General features: G+C 41.5%; 1 protein-coding gene across 1 annotated transcript in view; it reads left to right on the top strand.

Moving 5' to 3' along the window:
* The window catches only part of LOC134372572 (IQ domain-containing protein H-like), a 153,953-nt gene that overhangs the window by 90,278 nt on the left and 37,877 nt on the right, over positions 1 to 25,798 (top strand). Inside the window, exons 15-16 of the mRNA XM_063090034.1 lie at positions 7,225 to 7,345; positions 9,777 to 10,063. Coding sequence (XP_062946104.1) covers positions 7,225 to 7,345; positions 9,777 to 10,063 — 408 coding nt within the window. The remainder of the gene's footprint in view (positions 1 to 7,224; positions 7,346 to 9,776; positions 10,064 to 25,798) is intronic.

Raw genomic sequence — 25,798 nt, 5'->3', positions numbered from 1 at the left:
CCCGCTTTTGTGTATGTGCAAAGTTCAATTAAGAATTTCGAGAAGCACTTAATCTTTATCTATTGAAACCCCCAGCATGCAGCGCGACAGGGTGAGCCTAGAAAGAAAACCAGGGCCCCCTGTGGCGAGGGGAAAAGAGAAACAGCAGTTTAAGTGCTGGAAAGTTGAAAGGGAATGAACCTTTCTAGTGTTTGTGGTCGGGGGCAAAGCAGTTGTGCTGAGCTTTGGAATGCAGGCACAACATATGTGCCTCAGTTGGACAGAACGCTTCTCAAGTCAAATCAACCGCTAGGCCTGTGTGCTGGTGCAAGGTGGAGGCCTAGATAATGAGGGACAGGCTCCTCAAGGAGCAGCGAGTGGATAATGCCACATAAGTATGGAATTATATACCGCATTTTCACCATTCTGTTTAATGAGAGCCGCCACCGCAGCGAATCACTTGCCACACAGCCGAAATGGGCCATTAGCTATCAAGGGAAAATTGTCTTTGCCGCTTTCAGCAGATGGAGCAAATATTTTACAAAGCAATTTTACATACCAAAAACATTTGTGTGCCTTGGTAATGTTGGCTGTTTTACATTATGTTACCTTCTACAGCAGCATAATTTTCCATCTCATCGAAGGCAAAGTTGGCATTTTTGATTTTTAAATTCTCAATTAACAATTAAACATGGAGTATTAAAGCAGTCCTTAAACTTTAAGTAGGTGTGGGAAGTAGTTTATGACTTGCTGAAGACATTTTCATTTTTTCTTCATCCTCTCAGCATATTTTTGCACTCTAAAGAGGGACTATTTCTAATGATCTTAATGGAAAGAAATGAGTGGAAACTTCACCACTGATTGCAGAATGAGAGTAGGCAGTGCACAGGGTGATCAGAGCATTTGCTGGCTGAAGGCACCCATCATGGATTGTGGGTACACAGTTTGAACTACTCATTGGTATCAGTTTTAAACGTTTTAAGCTTCAAATAACAGAAAACCCAACTCAAAATGGCCGTAAAAATAAAGAGAATTTATTATCTCAGCTTACTGAAAATCCGAAGAGTAGTCTAGCTTCAGACAAGGCTTAACCCATTGTCTCAATGATGTCAGAAGGACCCGGCTACTTTCCATCTCTTCTCTATACTGCCCACAGTATTGGCTGCACACTAAAGCTAGCTGTCCTCAGAGTTGCACGATGGCTGCCAGTAGCTTGTCCTTGGTCAAGGCAATAGGAAGAGAAAACATCGGTCCTGGTAGCATTCTCAGAAGAGCATAACACTTCTTTCTCCCCAGCAAGTGCTCACTAACATCTGATGGCCTGATTGGGTCACGTTCCCCTCCTGAACCAAATAGTTGAGGCCAGGATGTGACTTTACTAATCAGGGGCACACCCTTGGAGCTGAGGATAGTATTATTCTCTATCAACTTGCACAGCTGAGAATGGGATAGGGGCAGTTTCTGAAGGAAGTTTGGGATACCATTACCCTGAAAGAGGGGACACAGATGCTGGACAGCCAAAACAGATGTTCAGTCTACCATTTTTTCATAAATTTAACAGCATAGACTTAGCATCACCTGTGGACGATCTAGTCCAACCCAGATTGACCATTTATGCCTTGATGGCAGTGATACGTGCAGACGCCACCGCACTGTGGCGCTCTGGTAGCAGCTGGATTTGAATCCCAGTTTTGCTCCTTCATGGCTGTGTGACATAAAGAGGAGATGATAATATCTACCTCAGAGAGTGGCTGTGAGATAATAAATGTAAACCCCACCCCTCTGCACATGCCTGCCACGTGGTCAGTCTTCTATAAATGAGAGCTATTATTTATTTTACCTAAAAAATGACTACAGTGGTAAAATTTATGTACAGCAAAGCAGCCCTTCTAAATTCACTCCTAAATTTGGAATTCCTTCCATCTCTGTGCCACTGGCTGACCTAAATCCTGGACACCTTTCATGGCACTTCTCACTTTACCCTCTGAAAGAGGCAGCAGGGGTGGTGGGAAGCACTCATCCAGGAGTCAGACGGCAGCAGAGAACCCCTCCAGTCTGTCTGCGTGACTGTAGAAGCCCCCATTTCCTCTTCTGTTATATGAGGCATTTGTCCTAGATAGTCCATATGGCCCCTTTCAATGCTGACAGTCTTGCTTAGTTTTCAGGTCATTGTCTTGCCTTTTGACTTTATGCCACTCTCCATTCCTTTGTTTAGGGATACAAGAAGCATCTGTAAAGTGGTCCATATAGGCAGGTCCCTTGGTTTTCTTTTGAACACCGTCAATGTCTCACATGGGAGACTAGAGGTGATTAGCCAAGAAGTTATTTTACTTAATTCACCTCTGCAGATTCAGCAAAGAAGCTGCTAAAATAAAATATGAGTTTTGGTGGGACTGATATTGAGAATGTTCTAATTTGTATTCCTTCTTCTCCCTCTTTCATCCTCCCCAACACGCACACGCACACGCGCGCGCGCGCGCGCGCGCGCGCGCACACACAGGCACACTTGGAATTTACTTGGTTGGGAAAGTGAACTCTCTAGAGTTTGAAGTAGCTTTAGTCATTGAGGGCAGTATTAAACTGAATATGCTAGTGGCTTCCCCTGAGATATCCTGAATTTCCTTTGGTTAAATATCTCTTTCTTCAAATTTACCCTTTCTTGATAGAAAAGAGAGAGTGCCAAGAGGCAACTCCATGCTTGACAGACAAGAATCTCTAGGATGCACCAGACAGGCCGATGGAGGTCCTATGCCTTTTGTAGATATCTGGGCACCTTCCAAGGTCATGAATATTGTTGATGCCCTCTGAGGGCTAAACATGGGTGCTAGCAAAGGGTGAACAAGCCTGTGCAGTAGCAACGATAGGACTGAAGTTTCTCCTCGCTGGGAATTGCCCTAGAGCTGTCAGCTCCACAAAGGCCAGCAGCTAATGTGCTTCTGCGAGCCAGTGCAATTACAATGGAATGAAAATCTGGAATTCTGACTTTTTCAAAAAGTAAAGCATATTTTTCTACCCCTTGTCTATCATTCATGAGGTATATATTTTCCTTCACACACCCCGGAGTCATTAGCTCTAAATGCTCTGCTTGATGTGGACAACAGGCTCACTGACTTGGTCAGTGTTAACTTGATGTTACTCACTGAAAAGAAACTTCCTGACTATTCATTTCACAAGTTTGTAAGATAGAGAAGATGCACTCCTGTTGCTGGCTTATCACAGACATTCCATATATAAATGTACACTTTGGGAAGGTGGAAAAGAGAGAAAGAAAGCAAGCTAGCAATGGTTCCCCAACTCTGTTGTTTTCTGCCATCAATCATTTGTTGAAAATCACAGAAGAACAGAATCTGGCAGCTCAGTGACTGATCTCACACAAGCCTCTTCATTCTAGCTGCTTCCGCCTCCCATTTGTAAAGCAAGGGAAATAACAGTGTGCTGGCCCACCTCAGAGCGTTGCTGTAAGGACTGAAGGAGATCGTGAATGTGAGCCTGTGACAAGAGAAAGAAACTTACAAATAGTGTTCTGACGAGTCACATGAATTGGGGGTTTGTCTGGCATGAGTGTGTGTCTCTGTGCGTGTCTGTCTTAGGTGTAGTCAAGTTTGTTCTGAACAGAATAAACCTGAATAGCTACAGATCTTCCCTTACCAGCATCTGCCCTTAAAGTCGCAGTAATTATGTTTGAACTGTGCAAAACGATAATCACTGAGAACAGAAACTCCCCCCAAAACTGAGAAGTTGCACCTGACATTGGTAGGTCCTTTGTGGCCATCGGTTTCTTGTTGCTTCTGAGGAGGGGGGTGTTCCTAATTTGTTGCATCACTGCTATGGTGGAGTCCTTTGCTCCCAGATCTGAGCTCTGGACTAACCCTCCAGTTCACAAGTAGGTTCTGAGTCCCCAGCAGAAACTATGCTGTTGAGGGTTGTTTCGGGGTATAAAATAAAATGAAGCTCTTACACAGAATGTCATTTTGCTGTCCTTACTTGAATGTATGAGCTGCTGGTCCTGCTGCATTTGTGTTTGTAGGGATGGGGGGGCAAATTCTCTTTTCATTGGTACTAAGCCATTCTTAGCATAATCCTTTTATTTCCCATCCCGTGCTTTCAAACTAAAGAAATAAATTAAACAGTTAATACCACCCCCTCCCATCCCACATTATTCCTCTCCCTGTCTTTTTCTTAGCGAGTTAATCATGGCCCCAAGCTGCCTCCGTGTGCCCCAGCATCCCCTATTGAACATCACCCCGCCAGTGCCTTCAGCTGTGTACTTTCCATGATGGGACAAGATTCATCCTCCAGATTCCTGCAGCAGACTTTCCTCTAGGAAATCCACCCCCTTGCTGTGGCTTTGTGCACAGTGAAAACGCTAAGCATCGAGGCAGAATGGCTTACTTTGTAAGCAGAGGCAGCAGTGGCAGCCTGGCACAGCGTCCAAATGCCGCACTCAAGTAGCAGCCTTCCAAGTTAATTATTGGCCCTCACATAGCATGTTGTGTCTGAGGTGACACTTCATAAATATCACCCCATTTTTCTTCCCAATGCCCCTCTGAGGCAGGGAACCCCATAAAACTCACCCAGGAAGAATGGGCAGATCTTAAGGGGTCATTCCCCATCCCCCAACGTGGTTCCTGGGCAGTGAGGAGGAGGCTGTCGAGAGGCTTCGCATTTTCTCTTATTCTGTGACTCCAGCTGGTAAAGACGACGTCCCTGAGTTTACCACCATCATGATTCATTCCACAGACATTGAACATTTCCTGTGCTGGGCACTGGGGGGACTGCCCTCCGAGCCAGTGTCCACACCATTAAGGAGCCCCTAGGGAGCTGGAGAGCAGGGAGAAAGGACGCCCAACTGGAGTGGCAGAGAAGGCTTCCTGGAGGAGGTGTGGCTGGAACTGTCTCAGAAAGGATGAGGAGGAGTCAGCCAGGGGAGGAAGAGGAGGAAAGAGGGCGGAGGAAGGCAGTTTGGGGGGAGGCTGGGAGCTGGGGAGGAGAGGAGTGAGGCTACATTAGGAGTCGGAGGCCATATCACAAAGGGCCATCTTCGTTTGTTGCGTTGAGGAGTTTGGACTTGATCCTCAAGTTGAGAAGAGATCTCGCCTCAAGATTTAGGTGGCAAGGCTTTCACCTGCTCCTTCACTGCTACCTGTACATCTCCTCCACCCCACCCCCAGCCCCACCCCCCACCAAATAAGCACAATACGTAGTTTTTTCTCTAGTGCAGTTACTTAGATTCATTCATTTGATATATGAATGAATGAATGATTTCTCTTTGGACTGTCTTGATGGGAATAGCCACGTAGCATATAACTGCGTGGATGGTTTCACACCCTTCAGAAGTGGGGCAGAAAAGGCCCTTTAACTCAAGGCAGAACAAAAAGAAGCTCTGCTTTCTTGAGAGAAGGCCTGGGCTGCAAGGTTTCCTTTCCTTGACATTCCGTTTTCCAGAGCAGGATGGTAATCTAAATCTGTTCTTCATTGTCCCTGCTTTGGGGCATTTCGTGAATCAAGGACAATTGATCTTCCTCCATAGAGTGGAATGGTTTTAATTGAAACAAGTATGGAACAAAAAGAGGGGTGACTTTGGAGGACTGCTCAAAGAAGGGACAAAGAGAGAGTTTGGGTTCCTGGAGCTGTGCATTTCACACACTTGTTTATGATTTAGATGCAAGGTTTTGGGGAGATCAGGTAATTTACAGTAGAGATCAGAGAAAATGTGTACAGAGTGAGGGATATGAAGGGAGGAAAAAATCCCATTGCTTTGGCAGCACCTTCCCTTGCCTTCACGTCGCAAGGCAGAGGCTTGCTGAGTGAATGGCCTCCCCAGCCCTTCTCCACAGCCCTTTCCACCCCATGCAGCAAGTCATCCTGAAGGAGTGTGGGCCAGGGCTCTCTCCATTTCTCAAGGCATCACTGTTTTGCATGTCAAGCACTTTCCAAGCTAACCAATGAGACTCTCCCAACAGGATTCTCTGGGTATTTTGGAAACTGTTCAGATTATTTGGACTGGCCTAGAGTATACTCTCAGATGTTTGTCTTCTGTTGTGGATTTTCAGTGGGCACTGGACCCAAAATCAACCAGATGTTTGAAGGAGTTTGGGGGAGGGGTGCTAGGAGACAATCACTTTTTAATGTTAGGGAAATTGCAAATAAATAGGTATGCAGATGATTTCTAAGATTCCTTCCAGCCTCACCCCACAAAGCTGATTCCTCCAAATTCTTGAGCATTCACTCTTTGATTCAGAAGTTCCCTTGCAATCTGAAGCAAGTTGGAGTTTTTCTTGTCAGCGTTCCATATTTTGAATATGAATACTACCCATTATATGAGTTTATATCCAGTGCCTTGCCTCACTTCTGGCAAAAATGAAATCTAAAGAGATGGCTTCTATTTGAAAACGTTTAGATAGTCTAAGAGGCAGAGCATTGTTAACTTATGACATCCAAACAAAAATTATCCTGGCAAACTAAGACATTTTATATCACAAAGCCAGACTTCTTATTCATTAGAGCATTTCCTACTGTTTTCATTTTGACAAGAGGCTCTATGGTCTTTGGGTTGTTTTGCTGATGATATGGGGCCAGCCTCACATCTAGACAGATGGGACTGTGACCTAGGGGAGATTTCAGGCAGACTGAGGCTGGCCCCACCTAATTCTTCCAACCTACACCTACTAAATCCCACCTTTACAGCTTAGCCTGTAGTTTAAGGATTTGATGATGAAGTTGTAGGATGCAGATATCCACCAACAAGCGGGAGAGGGCACAGGTTAAAGAGATGGAGGTGCCAAAGAAAGACCCTGCCCACTTTATTATTTCTCCCAGAGTTTGCCCCTTAGGGTCACAGAATTAAATATGTCCCAGTCTGAAGGATCTTAGGGACTAGCTAGTTAACACATTTTACATAAAGGGAAACTGAGGCCCAGAGTGGGAAGGCATATTGCCCAAGGACACTCTGCTGGTCAGGTTGCAGTGGGTGTGAAACCTGGGTTTCCTGACACCCAGACAGAAAGGTGCCTTTCAGAGACAACAGGCATGATTAGCAGCAATTTTTAGGGGGCCAAATCACTTTGAAATATGAAAACTGAAATGGCAGGAAAAAGAGAACGTTTTCAAAATGGCTTTCTGACTCTGGGTAAACAGTAACCACATTTTTTTTGCCTGTTGGAGGCCTGGTTTTTAATCACTCCACAAGCAGTTTTCATTTCTGTAGTAAAATTGCTTGTGGTTCTATTTAATTTGTTTCTGCAGGAGCCAGCTTTGGTGAAGATCTCCGAGGAGCTGGCGGGCATTTTAGCACAGCACGCGCAGCCAGTCAATGAGAAACGGTTCCCAACGTGGAGGAAATTCCTCCAAACGTTTCTCAGTCAAGGTAAATAAGACTGTAAAGTTTCTACTGAGGATTAGTCCACACAACGTTGGATTCTAGCTTTGGGTCAACCTGGGGCCAACTTAAACACTTCAAATTTTCTGTATTGGCTTAGAAAAGTGCTCCTGCAGCAGTCTTTCTTTCTTTCTTTTTTAAAGGTTGCCTGAATATTTACCTTGCACCCAGCCTCTTAAGTAAATAGGAAGCAATCATACCAAGCATGGCGTGTGGAGCTCAAGATTCTGGGCCTTTTTTTTTTTTGCACCACAGACTTCTTCTGAGATACGGGCTTTGGAAACAGATGGCCTGGGTCTGGACCTCATCCATGACCTTGAGTGAGATCCTTAAAGCCTCAGAGGCCCAGTTTCCTCAGTTACACATCTTATAGGGTTTTGGGGAAGATTCTAGGGCAGGGGGGTGAGGGTTGTGCTACATAATTTGCAATGTCCTCTCAACTCTAAAATTCTGTGATTCTGCAAATTTCCACATGCATCCACTGACAGAAAGTCAAAGTAAGAAAGTCAACCCCATGCATAAGTGAAAGAAAATAAAGTACCTACCATAAAAAATGGTCAAGAATAAGGGATTTTTTAAGTTAGGAGGGGAAGACCACGAAGATCTCCAGGTCCATCCAAAACACGGTATTAGGAAGTGTACAGATCTTGCAAGGTCAATCTGCAAAGCCTTCCTCTAAAGTATTTGTTTTCATGTGTTTTGTAAATTAGAAAGGCTTGTCCAGCCTCTATCTCACCTGAGCTGTGTAAACATAAGCTAAGGCTTCACCTTCACCTCTTGTTCATCTTTGTCCTTTTTTTCTTAGCCATGTTGTAAACACCATGCTTGTTTACGAGAGGCAGAATAAGCTTTATTAATGCATTTTTATAGATGGAAAAACTGAGGCTCAGAGATAGGAAGTGACTTGGGCAAAATCACACAACAAATAAGTGGTAAATGGGGACACAGAGTTAGATCCTACAATTTTAGGATATTTAAAAATCTGATTCTTGTAAGTCACATGTTTTCAAAGGCTCCACCTGGCTCTGGGCCCAATGCATACAGCAGGCCCTGCATAAATATTCCCTGACTGAGCCACAGGTGACAGCTGAAGCCACAAAGTTAACTAAGGCAGAGAGACTCACTAGACATTTTGTTTTTGTGGATTTTGTGGTTGTTTTGTTGCATTTACCTTGCTAAATTCCTAACAATGGGTATTTAGGTACAGCACACACTAGTAGGCCTCATTTGAAGATAAGAACATCTCAAACCAACCAAATAGATAAATTAGGGGTTGAATGTGTACACTCCAAAATCAGTTTTCCTTCTGAAACTCAGTGTTCATTAGGGCTACCTCTGACCAAACTTATAAATATTTTGGATGAAGTAACAGATGTGTATGACAATTGCTAAAATCTCAGGACTTAGCCACATATGCTGCTCAAATCCTGTGGCTTTTACCTATGGGCACTGGTCAGTCACCCTGCCCCAGCAAATTTGTGAAATATAGGCCGAGTTTACCTTAATGCTGTCAGGTTCCAGAGAACACGATGTCTAGGGAACACTTAGATATTTTTACTTTTAAATTAAGTTATCTAACTCTTTACAAATAATACTTAAACTTTTTTTTTCTACAAAAGCAATATATACAGCAAGATTTACATGTTAGTCCTAAAAACTGAAAATCAGGGCTATGCAATTTTTGTGGATGCCCCTGAGCTGGCCCACAAAATTAGGCAGCAAAATATTGTTGCTGTGGTTGAGCATCAGATTTGCCTCTATGATTTTTGGTATTCAGAGCAAAAGGTAAAATATGGTAAGTTATAAAGCTCTCATTATCAGCAAGGAGAAAGCACACCTGTTTCTTAAAAGCAGCAGCATCTCCTGGCTCTGTATTTTAAAAAATGTTTTACAGCTGGTTTTATATAGAAGTCCTTTGGCTGACATGAGGGTCAGTGTTCTCTGTGCCTGCTAAAAGCCTAAACCTGCTAAACCTTCAAAAAGCAGTGAAGTTGAACAGAAAGAGCACACAGTCATCATGCCACAAACTGTGGCCCATGGGCAGTTAATTCCTCCTGAGGGATTTGACCATAATCCTTGGGCTCATTGTTTATTAAATGAATGGGCATAGACTTGATGATCTTTACAGTGTCTTCACAATTACGATCAGAATCAAAACCACCATTTACAGAGCCCTATACTATATTCCAAGCATTGGCCTAAATACTATAGACACAGTATCTCTAAGATTCACAACAATCTGGTGAGGTAGGTTTTATTATGCCCCATATTACAGATGAAGAAAACGGAATTAAGAGAATTTAAACTACTCGCCCAAAGCCTCCCAAGATATGGCAGATGCATCTGCCAAAACCTAGGCTCTTTCTTCCCACTACCGTGTAAATGTGGCTTTTCACTTACTTCATGCTTTTCCCACCAGGGGGCATGATCGAAGCGTTCCCACCTGCAGACAGTATCACCAATCTGACGGTGGACATGTTGATAGAGCCCAACGGAGAAATCAAGGTGCTGTCAACAGGGGACCAGTTTCATGCCGAAGGCCCCTTCATCTCATCCGGTACCACCATGCCTCAGACCTCAGTGGATCCCCAAGTTCTCAATTCTTTGTGCCTCCAAATTGGAAATGCCTGCAAAATGAGAAATGTGGTTGGTTACTTTTCTATAGATCTGGTGACTTTTATTGATCCAAACACCTTGGAACAGCAGGTAAGTCAAACTGATGCCACATAAAATACTAAAATACATAACCACTCCATACCCTCCACGTCCATACAACAGGGAATATTAGGGAGCTTCTAAAATTCACTGCTGCTCTGATGAGCTAATTGTATAAATTCAGCATCTATGCGGTCCATGCCAACCCATGTGAGAGCAGGCTTTATATCTGGAAATACTGGGCCAGGGTCATCTCACTCAGGTGCAGTTGGAGTTTAAATGACTGAAACTCATCCCACATAGCTCTGTTGACCGGACCCTCCATTCTGCCCATTAGTGCTATGCCTCTGTCTTTTTGTGAAACTGTTTTATGCCATCCAGGGATTGAACCTGTTTGAAGCCTGTTCTTAAACAGAAAATCAGTCACTAGAAAGGAGTTACAAGTCCTTTTTTCTAATACTGTTCTTATCAGTAATTCACTGGCAAATTAGGTTATCAATTTTTTCTTTAAAAAATGTGTTGGAAAATATTTCAGAAATATAAAAAGTTCTAAATAATAATATAATCTGTATCAGGTGTGCCCACCCAGCTTAAGAAATAATGTGGTGCCAGTGCCACCTCCAGTTCTGTGTACTCCTTACCAAACGCATGGCCCTTCCTCCTCCCAGAAGACAGGAGGAAGCTGTCTTATATTTGGGGTTTTGATTCCCTTCCATATCATTACACTCTTATTGCATATGGATATACCCAGAAATAATATATAGTTTCATTTTGCATGTTTTTAAGCATTTCATAGATCATAACATCCTATTTATTATTATTGTACAGTATGCATTTATTTATTCAAAATTACATTTCTGAGATTCTTCATGTGCAGATGTATGGCTCTGATGTATAATATTCTGGATAAATACTTTTCAACTTTTTTTCTTTGCTTTTTTTACCCCCAAATTATATTTAAATTCACAACTGCTTCACAGGACTCATTTTTTTAAATGTTCAGTTTTTCCTCCTTTGGTGTTGGGTGTCCAGACCTCTGTCCGAAGGATGAAATGGCCTCCCAGCCTCCCTCTCTCGATATCCTCCGGCCATTGAGCATTGTAAAAATACTTTAGTTGTTTTATATTCATTATTCTCAGTTACACAGTTCTCCATTTCTGTCTGTCAGATGATGGTTTCAAAGTGAGAGGTTATGTTTTGGGCAGTTTTCAGCTCGTTCAATAATCATTTTCCATTTGCCATACCGGGTCCTCCGTTGGTTTTACACTCTGTTCTCAGGCCTGCCTGTTGAGAGAGAAAAGGACAAACTAAAGGGCATTCAGAAACCTACCTAGGGTGGAGGGAGGACAGAAACTATGCCCCCTAGACAAAGAGCTGGGTGGCAGGGACGCAGTGAGGGGAGAGGCAGGGGACGCTGCCCTCCCCACATATTTGTCATAAGAAAGGATTAAATCTGCGGTCCCTTGGGCAGTAGGGAGGATGAAACTATGGCGACAGTTTACTCGTGGTTTTTATTTACTTGGGTTTGGTACAGGTAGACTTTCACATGGCAACGGGCGGGATCTTCTCTAAACGCAATGCTGGTCCTTCCCTGGACTTACCACCCTTCCAGGCTTCTGAGAAAAAGTCTATGTACCTGGCCAGCTTTGTCTGACCCTATGGAGACGCTCTTTTTCTCTCTTGCTCATCCACACATCCTTTCTCAGTCCCTGCTTGTCATGATACTACCCTCTGCCACAGGGCCTTTACACATGCTGCCCTTCTACCTGAAACGCTCTTGCCTCTTCTTTCATCCTAATTATTAACCACCACCACCACCCCCAGCCCCCATCTCTCATATTTCAGCTCAAGCCACACTTACTGAAGCTTTCCTTGGCCTTCTTGACAGAGTCAAATTCCTCTGTTTTAGGTTCTCATATCATTGTATAGCTCTCCCTTGTACCGTTTATCTCAGTTGCAATTTTAAACTTATTAGCTCCCTGAAGAGCTGTACTATGTCTCCTTTTGCTCCCTACTGTATTCTCAGCACTTACCTCTGCCCTGGCACAAAGTAGGTGCTCAGTAAATATTTGTTGAGTAAACAAATGAACAATAGAGGTGTTCTAGCAGATGCTAGATGGTGTTACCAAGGCTTTTAGAGAAGGAGCTCAGACATTACTTGGATGAATGGATAGATAAATACTAACCCAAGAGTCTCTGATTTTATCATATTACGAGTTCTTTTTGTCCATTCCCATTAATACTTGAGTATATGGCCATTTGTATTACAACTGTCAATAAAGCATTGAAGGAAGTTCTCAGTGACACCAAAGAGTGTTTCTGCATTATCCAGGGAAGTATGTTTTTCTCTGTATATAATAGATTATTTGCAAATTACTGGCATATTCTCTAGCCATTTTGCAAGCGATATCACTTCAGAAAGAATGTTGATTTCTTTTCTAATTGGCATGCCTTTGTGACGCCAGTGAAGAGACTGGCATATTATCAGCCTCTCATTTTGGCCAGTCTAACAAGTAAACGTCATCTTGTTTTATGCAGCATTTCTTTAATTATTAATGATGATAGACATCTTTTCATGTTGTTTGCTGGCCCATTTATATATCTTTTCTCAATTTCCTGATCATGTCTTCTGCCCCTTTTAAACTGGAGTATAATCAAATGTTGATTTGCAGGAGCTCTTTGTATATGCCTATTCTTTGACTGATTATATATGTTGTAAATATCTTCTCCCAGATTGTCATTTGTGGCTTTTCTCTCTTTTTATTTCCAGACATGTTTCTCCACCATAAAATCACTATTTTTTTTTCCTTTGTAATTGATTAGTAATGTTTTATAGGGAGGGAGGTATTCCAAGAGCCCTCAGTATCTTATTCTGCATCACATTCCACCCACAAATCTTAGCATCCATTGCCAACTTTCTCTTGAATCAACTACTGTTACGATAGTGGTAATTTTCTATTTTCATCATTCTTTCTACATTTACTAGTTGGCAATCTACTGCAAGGAAGAGTTTTCCTTCTCCACCTTTTATTTATGTAGGCATGCATGTATGTACTTATATCTTTGTGAACTCCTGGGTTTCTATTTTATTTAGTGGGTTGTGTTTTGATACTTTCATTATTTTGATGTTCAAATTGTCTCGGATTTGGCCAGTGGGAGACCCTTCAGTGTGGCTCTTGTGTCCTTTTGACATGTCTTCATCATTCTTTGAGCATAGTCTTACTTTCTGGCAAAATGAAAAGTTCCAGGTTCATTTTCTATTTTCCCTGACCCAGAGCTGGGATCAACCCAGAAGCCCAGGTTTCTTTAGTGGAGGAGGGTATTGAGATCTGGGCTCTTAGTTATCTCATTGCTACTGGTGTGTCATTGCTTCTGGGAACTCTCAGTGGACAGAACTAGGAAATACATGTGTACAATATGTACAATAGATACATACAATTATAAACACACACAAATACAACACATATATGCACATATATACACACATAACATATACATATACATACATACATGCTTGCATCTATAACTATTTCCCTTATCTATCCAGTACATGTATTTTAAAACCGTGAGTTCTGCCAATATCTCCAATTCCAATCCAACAACTCAAGATCCTTTCTAGACTTCCCCTTTTCCACTTAAAAATAAATATCTTCTCTAATGGTGAGAAACCTGAGTCTCTTTATCCTCATTAAATTTACTTATTTGCTCAATTTACTTATTGTTTAATGTAACCAATCTCCCAACCACCCTTTCCATCTCCTTTGCCACATCTGTGCCCCACCTCCACATTCGTGTACTTAGATGCCAAACACTGTAATTTGTGTTTTAAGCTCATTGGTAATGCTCTTTGTCATGATGCAGTTTCATATAGTCAAATCTAGCTCTTTTTCTAAATTGCTGTATTACCTAGAGCTTATCACTTTCTCTTGTCTTCCATTTTCTAAGCTGTGAAATGAGGAGGTTAGCTTACTTGACTTCTGAGGAAGCTTCCAGTTCAAAAAATCATTTATTTCAATAACATTTTCATAGTACTTATTTTCTGTATCAGCAGATTTAAACTTTAATAATAAGAAGAATCCAGTTTTAAAAAAATTATCACAAGGAATTAATCGCAAAAATTTATGTACACATATATCAATCACAACACTATTAAAAATAGCAAAACATTTCAAATAGCCTAAATTTCAAAATACAGAATTTTTTTAACAAATGATATATCAATGGACTTGAATACTATGAAGACATTAAAACTAATGTTTTTAAAGAATATTTGACAGGAAGCTATTTATAGACTAGTGGAAGGGTAAAAAGCAGATCACAAACAATATATGCTACATCACTGGGCTGGCCGGTCAGCTCAGTTGGTTAGAGTGTGGTGCTGATAACACCAAGGTCCAGGGTTCAAGCCCTGTACCAGCCAGCTGCCAAAAAAACCCAACAATATATGCAATATGATAATTTTATAAAAAGAAAAAGCACATATATGCAGAGCAAAAAGAACCTAAAGATACACACTAAGATGTTACAAGTCATAATTTCTGTATAGGAAAATTGAGGGTGTGGTAGACAGAGCAATGGTCTCCCAAAGATGTCCACTCCCTAATCACCGAATCCTGTGAATGTTACTTTACATGGCAAAAGGACTTTGTATATGTGATTAAGTTAAGCATCTTGAGATGGGAAGATTATCATGGATTATCCAGGTGAGCCCAATGTAATCACAGGGTTTTTTAAAGAGGAAAGCTGGAGGGTCATAAAGAGAGAGAAATATGAAGATGCGACGATGCTGGCTTTGAAAATGGAGGAAGGAAAAATGAGCCAAAGAATGCAGACGACCTCTAGAAGCCAGAAAGGCAAGGAAACAGATTCTGCTCTAGAGTGTCCAGGAGAAATGAAGCCCTGCCCACATCTTGATTTTAGCCCAGTGAGATTCTGAAGTACAGAACTGTAAAATAATAAAATGTGTGTTGTTTTAAGCCAGTAAATTCAGCAATGTGTTACAGCAACAATAGGAAACTAATACAGAGGGTGATTGCTATTTTGTGCTTTCTGTATTTGCATTTTCAAAAGTAAAAAGATTTCTAATCAGAAAACATATACGAATAATGATGATCATAATTTTGTTTAGAATGTTATGGTTTGCAAAGCACTTTCACATACTTGATCTTACTCACACACACACACACACGTCTTGCAATAGACATGAAAGGCAAAAAATTGAGGTGACTACATCCATTTCAAAATCTTGCCTGCTGGCCCCAGCTGGACCCCCATAATTTACCATTCTGGCAGGGTAGCAGCAAAGGAGACTGGGAGCCAAGGAAAAGTAGATAAAATATCCTTGGTGATACACCAAGGACAGGCCCACAATTGTGAATTAACTCCAGATAAGAATGTGGAAAATCCTGTCTAGACATAAGGAGATCAGAATGAGATTCTAGGGTAGCAGAATGGGAGAACAGTTTTGGAAACATAGAATTTAAATATCAGGAATATCAGGGAGAACACAGGGTCATTTGGGAATAAAAGAAAAAGGGGCCAGTCCCTGGGAAATGGAAATGGTAGAACATGGTACAAAACCACTACTGCCAGTGGACTTAGGTCAAAGACTCCAGTACCCTAGGAATCAGGAGATACCCGGCCTTTGGAGACACATGCAGAATGCATGGTGCTCTAGAATACATAGAACTGCAAGGTAGCCATGTTGGAGGTCTGTCCTTCCCACCTGAGGATGAGGGGAGGGGCTCTGCCCCATGTTATGGTGAAGGGATCCAACCTTTAAACAAAGAGCAGCAAGAGTTATTTCCAAACCCCATGGGTCCCGGAGCCAGAGCCAATAATAGACAGTATCTAGTAGGTTCTAGAAGGGGCATGATAGGTACAAAGGTTTTCAGTTGAGGAGGGGCTGACATGTTTATTGGTCGAACACCTTCCGAGGGCCTACTCTGGGCCCCTGCTAGGTGCTGAGGGAACAGAGATCAACAAAACATGTTCCTGGTCATGAAGAAGCTTATTTCAAATCCATCATGCAATTTCAGTTGGTTTATATGCACACAATTGTTCTGTACTCTTACTGGTTCATAGGCATAAATATTGCCTCTAAAAAATGCACTAGGCCTTGCATTTACCCCTGTGTGGTGTCTAACACAATGATTGCCACATTAGGCAGCTGCCTGTTCATTATTTGTTGATTAATGGACTTTTGGAACTTCTAGACAATCCAAATCTGTTGAGCTTACTCACTTTGGGGGAACTCTAAACAAAACAATGAGTGTTTATTGAACATCTATTATGTACAGGCCATTATGCTAGGTGCTAGAGCAGCCACAAAGGTGCAAAAGATATGGAAGTGCCTTCCTTAAGGGAGTTCACAAGCTAGTTGGGAAGACAGGCTTGAAAAGTGAATTACAAGAACAGGCTTAAGTGACGACTACATCGAACAGTAAAAGAGACGTTAAAAGGTAATGTCAGTTTAACTGCCAAATGATTTACTACATGAGTTCAGACAAGAGAGAGAGCCCTTCTGTTTGGAGCAATGAGAAGGTTTTTACAAAGTAGGTGGGATTTGAGTTGCAAGATAATTAGGATTTGAAGGAGGGTAAGAAAGAGTCTATGCCAAGTGGGAAGGAGGCTGTGAAAGGGTGGTGGTAAAAACACACAAAATGCATGTGGATAAAAATATGATCTAAGACTTGTAAACATCATGTCTGACTTACTTCCTATAAATATTCATTTATATAACATTCTGAAATTCCTTTTCTTCATATAAAAGTCTCTAAACAAATAGATTGGCAAAAATGCTTTCCATTGAAGTTTCCAGATTAAAAACTTCTCTGTCTTTTTTTTTTTAATTTATTATTATTTTTTAAATTTATTTTATTTATTGAATCAAAATTGATCATACATATTTTGGGGTACAACATTGAGATATGTTGATCAAATCAATATTACTAGCTTATATATTGTTACAAATCATAACTATTCTTTATGCCCCTTGTCCAATCTCTCCCCATCCCCCTCTCTTCCCACCTACCCCCTCTAATTACCCTAGATTTCTTCTCTCCTTCTGAAAGAGTAATGGTTATTCTGTTGATTTGTTGCCTAGATGATCTGTCCAATGCTGAGAGGTGTGATCAGGTTCCCCAATATTATCATAGAGCAGATGCTTCTTCTGTCACTCTGAAATGGGCTTTGTGGACAGAGATATCCTCTTCTTTATCTCTGCTGGTGATTCTCCTTGTGCCAATGCACTTCAGTGATTGGGGGACCATCTGCATGGTGGTTGTGGTGTCTAGCCATGTTCGGGGCAGCCATGGTTATTGTGGTGGCTGTGGTGGGCCACCCACAAGGAGGTGAAATTTTTGGCATGTTCCTTGGCACTGGTGGTGTGCCTGGTTGTGGGGTGTGTCTGGTCCCCGGCTCCATACCTCAGGTCCCCAAGTGGGCCCTGAGGCGGGTGGTGTGCCTGGTTGTAGGAGGGAGGTCCGCTCCCCAGCTCCATGCCTCAGGTCACCAGGCAGGCCCTGAGGGGCTGGTGCAGTGTGCCTGGTTGTGGGAGAGGGGTCCAGTCCCCAGATCCATGCCTCAGGTCCTCAGACGGGCCTCCAAGTGCTGGCATGGTGTGCCTGGTTGTGGGAGAGGGTTCCAGTCCCCTTATCCATGCCTCGGGTCCCTGGGCAGGCCTCAAGGCACTGGTGCAGTGTGCCTGATTGTGGAAGTAGGGTCTGGTCCCCAGCTCCAAGCCCTGTGGGAACGAGTACTTGAGCTATGCGGTTGAGCTAAATTATTGCTGCTTTGCTGCTTTTTCCCTAGGAAAGGCTTTTTGGGCAGCTCAGACTTTAATGGTTGACCTTTTTTTTTTTTTTTTCGTCTTTTTCGTGACCGGCACTCAGCCAGTGAGTGCACTGGCCATTCCTATATAGGATCCAAACCCGCGGCAGGAGCGTCGCTGAGCTCCCAGCGCCGCACTCTCCCGAGTGCGCCACAGGCTCGGCCCAATGGTTGACCTTATAGGTACTTTGGCTCTCCAGAGACCTGGTGGGTCTGGATTGTGTAAAAACTCTGAACTAGGCCTGAGTTTTATCAAACTACACCCCATGCAATTCTGCATTCCTGACCAGTCTCCTCTGAATGGTCCTGTGCTGATTGGGGGACGGGTGGGCTGTCCTTGCTGTGTCCCTGTGTTCTCCCAGTGGGCCCGACTCTCCCACCACCTGTGCTCCAACACTTCCCATGGGACGGGCCCTGCACCAGTCCCTTGCAGTGACTCACCAGATTCTGAGTGGCTCCTGTTTTTCAGTTGTTCTGGCTCCTCACTCCTGCATGGGTCCATGGGAACCCTATTAGTGATCTTGCTGTCCTGGGGGCCATCAAGGCCCTCTTCTCCCCTGTCGCCTCCAAGTAACTCCATCTGAAGGACACAGCTACGGATTCTGCTGGCTCCTGCTCTATGTGCTCAGCAGCTAAAGCCTTAAAGCAGCTGCAGCCCGAAATGCTCCGAGCAGTTTTTTTCTTTCTCTCATCGTGGTTTCTCCCACTTTCATGCACTCCATAGGTCTCTCCTCCTCTTCCCCTGAGCTCCAGCGGCCCCAGCTTGGCTGATGTTACATTTTTATAGTTGCAAATTGGTTGATTTGCAGGAGAGAGTGACGCTGGGGACCGTGTATTCCACCATCTTGACCAGAACTCTAAAAAACTTCTCTGTCTTTAGATAGTGGTGAACTTTTGAAACAACTATCTCTGTCATGACCATTCGTAGTCAAATTTTTTTTAAAAAAAGAAGAGGAAAGGAAACACAATCTTTAAGAAAGAGTTCAGATGAAAAATGGCTTCAGGGGACTAATAATGACCCTTCCTATATGCATAAAATAGCTACAAAAGGAAATGAGACTTTTCACAAAGTCTTAGGAAAGACTAAAATGGAGACCCTAATATATATCAGAGGGCATTCCATATGTTCTGAGAACTGTTTTTAAGAGTTTCTAAATACAAGATGTCAGCCTACAATAGCAAAAAATATATCTGAAAATATTGTCATTGCGATGGTAACAGGCGCTGGCATTCTCTCCACTAACTGGTGTGACACCATAGACAACTCATTTGACCTCTCTGAGCCTTCTGTTTTCATTAACAACTTGTAAATTCCTGCCTTCCTTCTCACAGGATGTTCTGAGAGGCTGAGCAGATATAAGGTGCTGTTCTTATTAAATCAAATGGCATAACCACATGTAAAACTGTCACAGGAGCCCTCAGCAGGTTCTCAAACTGTGTGTGGAATCTGAATTGAATTAGCATTGTTTTTAAAAGTCACTGAGCATTATCATCATCTCAAAGTGAAATATAAGCATCAAAAATGAATACATTTATTTCAGAGAATGGAAAAACCAAGATCTACAGAGATATCATTATTCTTTCTTGTTCATTGCTGCATACCCAGCACCTAGCACCCTGTCTAGCATATAACAGATGCTCAATAAATATTTATTAAATGAATGAATGAATACCTCTCTCTGAATCCCCCCAGTACTCTCATTTGCAAGATCTTCCTATCTCTGTTTTCAAGATATACAAAATATTCACCAAGGGAGCTCAATGAGATTTACTTTTTCTCTTTAGGGAAGGTATTTTATTTATATATAAGAAGGTTAACAGTGTATATCTAAATTAAAATTTAATAGGCCTTTGGTATAAACAGAAGTGCCTATTATTCAGTGTTTTTAAATGCTATATAGGCACATTGTTAATCACAAGTTAATACCTAGTGAAGGGAAAATAGAACCCAAAGGATTTTGAAACATTAAACTAAAAGACATGTTCCTTTAAAAGGCCTGCATCTTTGTGTCAGTAAAAGAGACCTGTAATATACAAGTAATAACAACGATGAGGGTGGTGATGATGACTTCTCCAAAAAGTACAAGGCCAATGATGACAAATTTTACAGTGAAAATTACAGTTCTGTTTCTTAACACTGATAGGACAGGTAAATCAGTGGCCAACTTTGCTGTATATAATATTACCATATGCAACTGTGCTTAAATGTTTGGTTAACCCCCTCACATTGTAAACCTTGACATTCAGGAAGATTGAACTTAAGCCTAAGCATCAGATCTTGGGTAGAACTTTAGCTGGTCTGTATGGTAGACTTAACCTATTTCCAGCTGTAAACGCCCCCAGGACTTCTTCAGATGTCCACTCTCATTATGGAGATCCTTGCTTTCTCTCAAGGACATCGAGACACCTCTCTCTGGACTTTCAGGTCTTTAACTAATCACCAGAAACATTGTCAGAGAAGGAAAAATCTGGGCACTTTCACTGCATCCTGCACTTGTCGGGAGGTACCACATTTCTGCAGAACTCAGGAGGGCAGCAGGTAGGAAAAAAGGAAAAGTCTCCCTGCTAATGCTAAGAAAGACCAGAAGATTCTTTACACATTAATGTTGACATCACAAAAAACAAAGCTGAAAGTCTCCATCCTACTTACAGCTGTCACCTGTGGTCAAGACATTTTGTGTGACAAATTTACCCTTGCAAAATTGTTCTTTATCTCTCCAGCCTTACTGAGGTATAATTGACAAATAAAAATTGTATATATTTAAGGTGATGTTTTGATATATGTATACATTGTGAAATGATTACTACAATCCAGCTAATTAACGTTTCCATCATCTCACATGGTTATTTTGTGTGTGTGTGGTGAGAATACTTAAGATCTACTCTCTTAGCAAATTTCAGGTATACATCAATCAGTATTATTATGTATGGCCATGCTATACATTAGGTCTCCAGAACTTATTCATCTTATAACTGAAGGTTTGTACCCTTTAACTAGCATCTCCCTATTTCCCCTACCTCCCAGCCCCTGGTAACCTCCCTTCCACTTTTTGTTTCTGTAAGTTTGACTTTTTTCAATTCCACATATAGGTGAGATCATGCCATATTTGTCTTTCTGTGCCTGGCTTATTTCACTTAGCATAATGTCCTCCAGGTTCATCCACTTGTCACAAATGGCAGAATTTCCTTCTTTTTTAAGGCTGAATAATATTCCACTGTATATTCACATATATATGTAAACAGTGTATATATAAATTAAAATTTAGTAGGCCTTTGGTATAAACAGAAGTGCCTATTATTCAGTGTTTTTAAATGCTATATAGGCACATTGATAATAACAAGTTAATACCTAGTGAAGGGAAAACAGAACTCAAAGGATTTTGAAGCATTAAACTAAAAGACCTGTCCCTTTAAAAGGCCTACATCTTTGTGTCAGTGATATATGTATGTGTGTGTGTATGTATATGTGTATGTATGTATATAAGGGTACTTCAAAGACTTCATGGAAAGATTCATATTATCTTTTAGTTCTGTTCTTCTGCTAACTTTTTGAAGTACTCTCATCTATACACCCCACAATTTTTTTATCCATTCATCCATCGACACTTAGGTTGTTTCTGTATCTTGGCTATTGTGAGTAATACTTCAATGAACTTGGCAGTGCAGAAAACTCTTCAAGGCAGTAATTTTATTTTATTTTTTTTGATACACACCCAGAAGAGGGATGCCTGGATCGTACGGTAGTTCTATTTTTAATTTTTTGAGGAACCTCTATACTGCTTTCCGTAATGGCTACACCAATTTACAGTCCCTCCAACAGTGCATAAGGGTTCCTTTCTTCACATCCTCACCAGCACTTTTTATCTTTTGACTTTTTGATAATAGCTATTCTAAAGGGTGTGCAGTGATGTCTCCTTGTGGTTTTGATTTGCATTTCCCTGATGATTAGTGATGTTCAGCACCTTTTATACCTGTTAGCCATTTGCATGTCTTCTTTGGAAAAATGTCTATTCAGGTCTTTTGCCCATTTTTTAATCAGGTTATTTGGGGGTTTTTGCTACTGAGTTGTATGAGTTCTGCAAAACTATCCTTAACATTCATTTTAACTTTATTTTACCTGTACCATAATGTTGGGGTGACAAAGTACAGGATAATTTGCTCTAGGCCTTAGCTGTTTCTTAAGACAGCTCTGAGCCATGCCCTCCCAGCAAATGGTACTAATTGCTTTTCTCACTGATCACGTCCACAAGGACTCTCCAGAACAAGCGAGCTTGGTGGCTCCATGTTCACTAGGTGTGTTCTTACTCCACCTCACACATACTACGTTCATCTCAACAGCTTGCATTTGCTCTTTTCTCTGTCAGCATACAACTTCCCTTCCTTCAAAACATGTTGCAAAATCCAGCTCTTCATGGAAATCCACCTTAATTAATCACCCTTCAACTGCTACTTCATCCTCTAGCCTCTCAGAGCTGAGGTATACTTTTGACGGCCAGAGTAATTATTAGTGATAATATTAACTACTTATTGAATTTTTGTCATGTGCCAGGCACCGTTATGCATTTTACATGAAGTTATCCTAATCTTTATGCCCTGAGAAGTGGTTGTTATTATCCCTAATTTACAAATGAGGAAACTGAGGCTAGAGTGACATGTTCAAGGTCACACAGAGACTAAGTAGCAAATCCAGGGTTCAAACCATGACATGGTCTGGCTGCTGAGCCTGTGCTCTTTCTCTCAGAGCAAATATTCACTGTAGTATGCACTGGATTAGTGATGACTTCCTTTGTAAGTATCTTCCCCCTCCTCCGCCCTATCACCAAAGAAAATGTACGTTTCTCTTGTGTATCCTCAATATGCTTGTTGAATTGAGTTGAACAGCTTAAAGCCAGAAAACACATCTCCTATTTTTTCAAATATATTCCATCCTTGTGCTCAGCACATAAGGTAATCATTAAATGCTAATGACTAAGCGAAATGGAATAAAATCAGTGTTGTGGTAGCCATTTTTAAGCTTTAAGAGTTTAAATGTGCAGCCCATACACAACACCACAGCTGGGAGCGCCATATTGCCATTAAGCCAGAAGGTGGATTCACGGGATGGGAACATTGAAAACAGACACCACAAGAATGGTTAAGTCAATTTTCCAAACCACTTTCTACAAGTAGCTACTGCTTTTCCCCCCATAATAATTTTACAATGATTAGCCTGCTAGGTGAAAAATCCCAGGCAAAAACCTGAGTGTCAGAGAAGTTTAGAGTAACCATTAAAGTATTGAGTCCAGGTTGGAGGTGATGTGAAAAACAGGTAGAATCATTCTTATCCAGCTGGTCAAAAATGTGAGAGAACTGCCATCTAGATTTCTATCATGGGCTTTATCTCTCAGGATAAACGCCTTTGTTCTCATAATTAGATTGATGAAATGCAATCTCACATTCCAACACATATGGATTCCAAAATGTGTATTTGGTGAGGAATGGTGTCTTATGCTACCAGTTTCTGCTTCCTTTGCTTTCTTTGCTCATAGCACAAAATTTCCTACTTTTTGCCAAAACCTTACTATGTAGCTTTTTAACTTAATTAAATATATAGGCAATTACTGACACCATCTGTCTTCATAGAAAAAGAACAAGAAGTGACACAAAAGACTGAGATTCCGAAGGAGATATTTAGCCAACAAAATCTTCTAGCTCCACTGTAGTAATAGTTATTTTTAGGAGCCCTTCTGTTATTCTAAATTATTTATATTTTTTAAAAATAATGAATTTGAGCTACACTTAAAATGTTGCAACTTTAGTATGATTTTTTACAAAGAAAATATCAGGTAATCCATTGCTTTTTCAGTAAAACAAAAACTTAAACACGTCGTTGAACATCTGTTACTAGTACAGTCTAACACAGCACTTAAAATCCTTTAAAATCCCTGAAAACCTTTATAAAGTTACATGAATCTTTTGCATAAATAGAACTGTTTTAACAATATGAATATTCCTTTAAACATATATTTTGCTTTCTTAAACATTAGATTCATTGTGTTCCCTATTGTTCCAAGCCCTTATAAATAAGTAAACGAAGTGGCTTCCCTTCTCTGTCGTGCCACATTCTTAGCCCACCATAGAGGACCTACCTTTCTCATGCCTGTTTATTAGCCTTTTTAGATTTATCCATAAATGTCTTAATAGGCAAATGACATTAAGCCAACCCACTGAAACTTCATCAAGCTAATTTAGGAATCAGTGCAAAATACAAGTCCAAATAAACTCACAAAATTCACCTCCCATAGGGAGAACATAGGCAGGAAATATAAAAAAGAACATGGAGTTCCCCCAACATTGGCAGCTGCCACCAAGAAGGACAGCTGTGTTCCCATGAAGCTCTTCTCTGGACTGGAGGGAGCATGTTTTGAATCCCATGTGACAGCAACTAAGTTACCTACTGCCTGTAAATAGAAGTGTGCAGGACAAGAAGACATTTCCAAAGAGACTCAATATAAAGACACTTCTCAAAGGAGGAACACTATAAAACTTCTATTCATATTAGAGACTTATGGTATAGCAAAGAATATACTGTTCCAGATTTGGGGGGAAAACATCGACGTATGTATTGTGCATTTCATTATTCACTTGTTGATGAAGGAAATAGGAAGAAAGCAATTTCACAGTTATTTCCTGCAAATTACCTTGAAAACACTGTATACAATGCTTAGCAGATACAAGGAGAGGGAAAACTAAGAATTTACACTTATCTGCCATGACTCAAGTGCCTTCTGGTGTATTCTCCTGAGAGAAAGCTGTACATTAAGAAATAGTGTGTTGAATTTTAGAAGGGGGGTGGTGAGAATGGAAGGAAGTAAATGCCTCCCTTAACGCTTTCCTTTCATTTGTTAAGAAATTGAAGCTAGAGACAAATGGTTTCAGAGGGGGTGCATCAGTTAAAAGCAGCCTCTGGGGTGCTCAGCAGAGCAGAGGACTGACCTAGCAGCAGACCCCCGCAGGTAAGCCTGGGCTGAAGAGCATTCATTCAGGTGCAACCCCGGTGTGATTTTCAGTCAGCAGCTACTCAATCGGAATTTTTCCCAGGGCCCTAGAGCTCCACCCATACATTTCTGGAAAGTATCACAGGACTTTTATTGATCACAAGTGAAAACCTTGGCTTTTTGCCTATACTGAAGAACAATACTTCTTTGTCCTTGTACAGCTCTTTTATTATAGGCTCTCAAAGTGCTTTACAGACAAATAATGGGAAAGATGAGTCCCAAAGTGACTTGCCCAAAGTCCCACAGTAAATCGGAGGCCTTCCCCAGCTTCGGAAGGATCTCCTAGTTGCTGGAGCTTCTTAATGTGACTGCCAGCATCACAGGGCCTGCTCACATTCTACCAAGCACTTGTTTCCCTAGCCAGGCTGAGAGTAATCACCGAGATTGAGCATGGCAGAGAAAACCCAGACTTCAGAGTCAGGGACACCTGGATTTTAATCCTAGTCCTGCCACTTAGCTTGGAACATGGACATGTTTCTTAGGTTCTTTGAAGCTTCAATTTCACTTCTGTAAAATGGGGTTAATACCGCTCCATCACAACATTGTTGTCGGGAAGACACGGGAAAACACTTGCCAAAATGCCTTGCACTTAACGGGCCCTTAATATACATTAGCTTCCCCTCCTCTTTCCCTTCCTGAGCCTCCCTCCTAGAGTCTGTCCTACATGCGGTCAAACAGGCAGCTTTCTGACTGTTGCTGCCATCAAAAAAGATGCCATCTTGGCTTAAAGGACGCTGAATCTTTCAGAGTTTACACACAACAAAGGCAAAATTGTGGAATCCAGACTCATCTCTCAGATAACTGAATCCAAAAGGTTCCATTATGGAAAACAGGTTACCTGAAACTCAGCCCCTTATCGTTGCCAAATTAGTCAGGATTTACTGGATTATTGGATTAACTTGATGGGGATGAGGAAGGG

The sequence above is a fragment of the Cynocephalus volans genome, chromosome 3, assembly GCF_027409185.1.
Source record: "Cynocephalus volans isolate mCynVol1 chromosome 3, mCynVol1.pri, whole genome shotgun sequence".
Lineage (NCBI taxonomy): Eukaryota > Metazoa > Chordata > Mammalia > Dermoptera > Cynocephalidae > Cynocephalus > Cynocephalus volans.
This window is presented reverse-complemented; position numbering and strand designations above follow the sequence as displayed.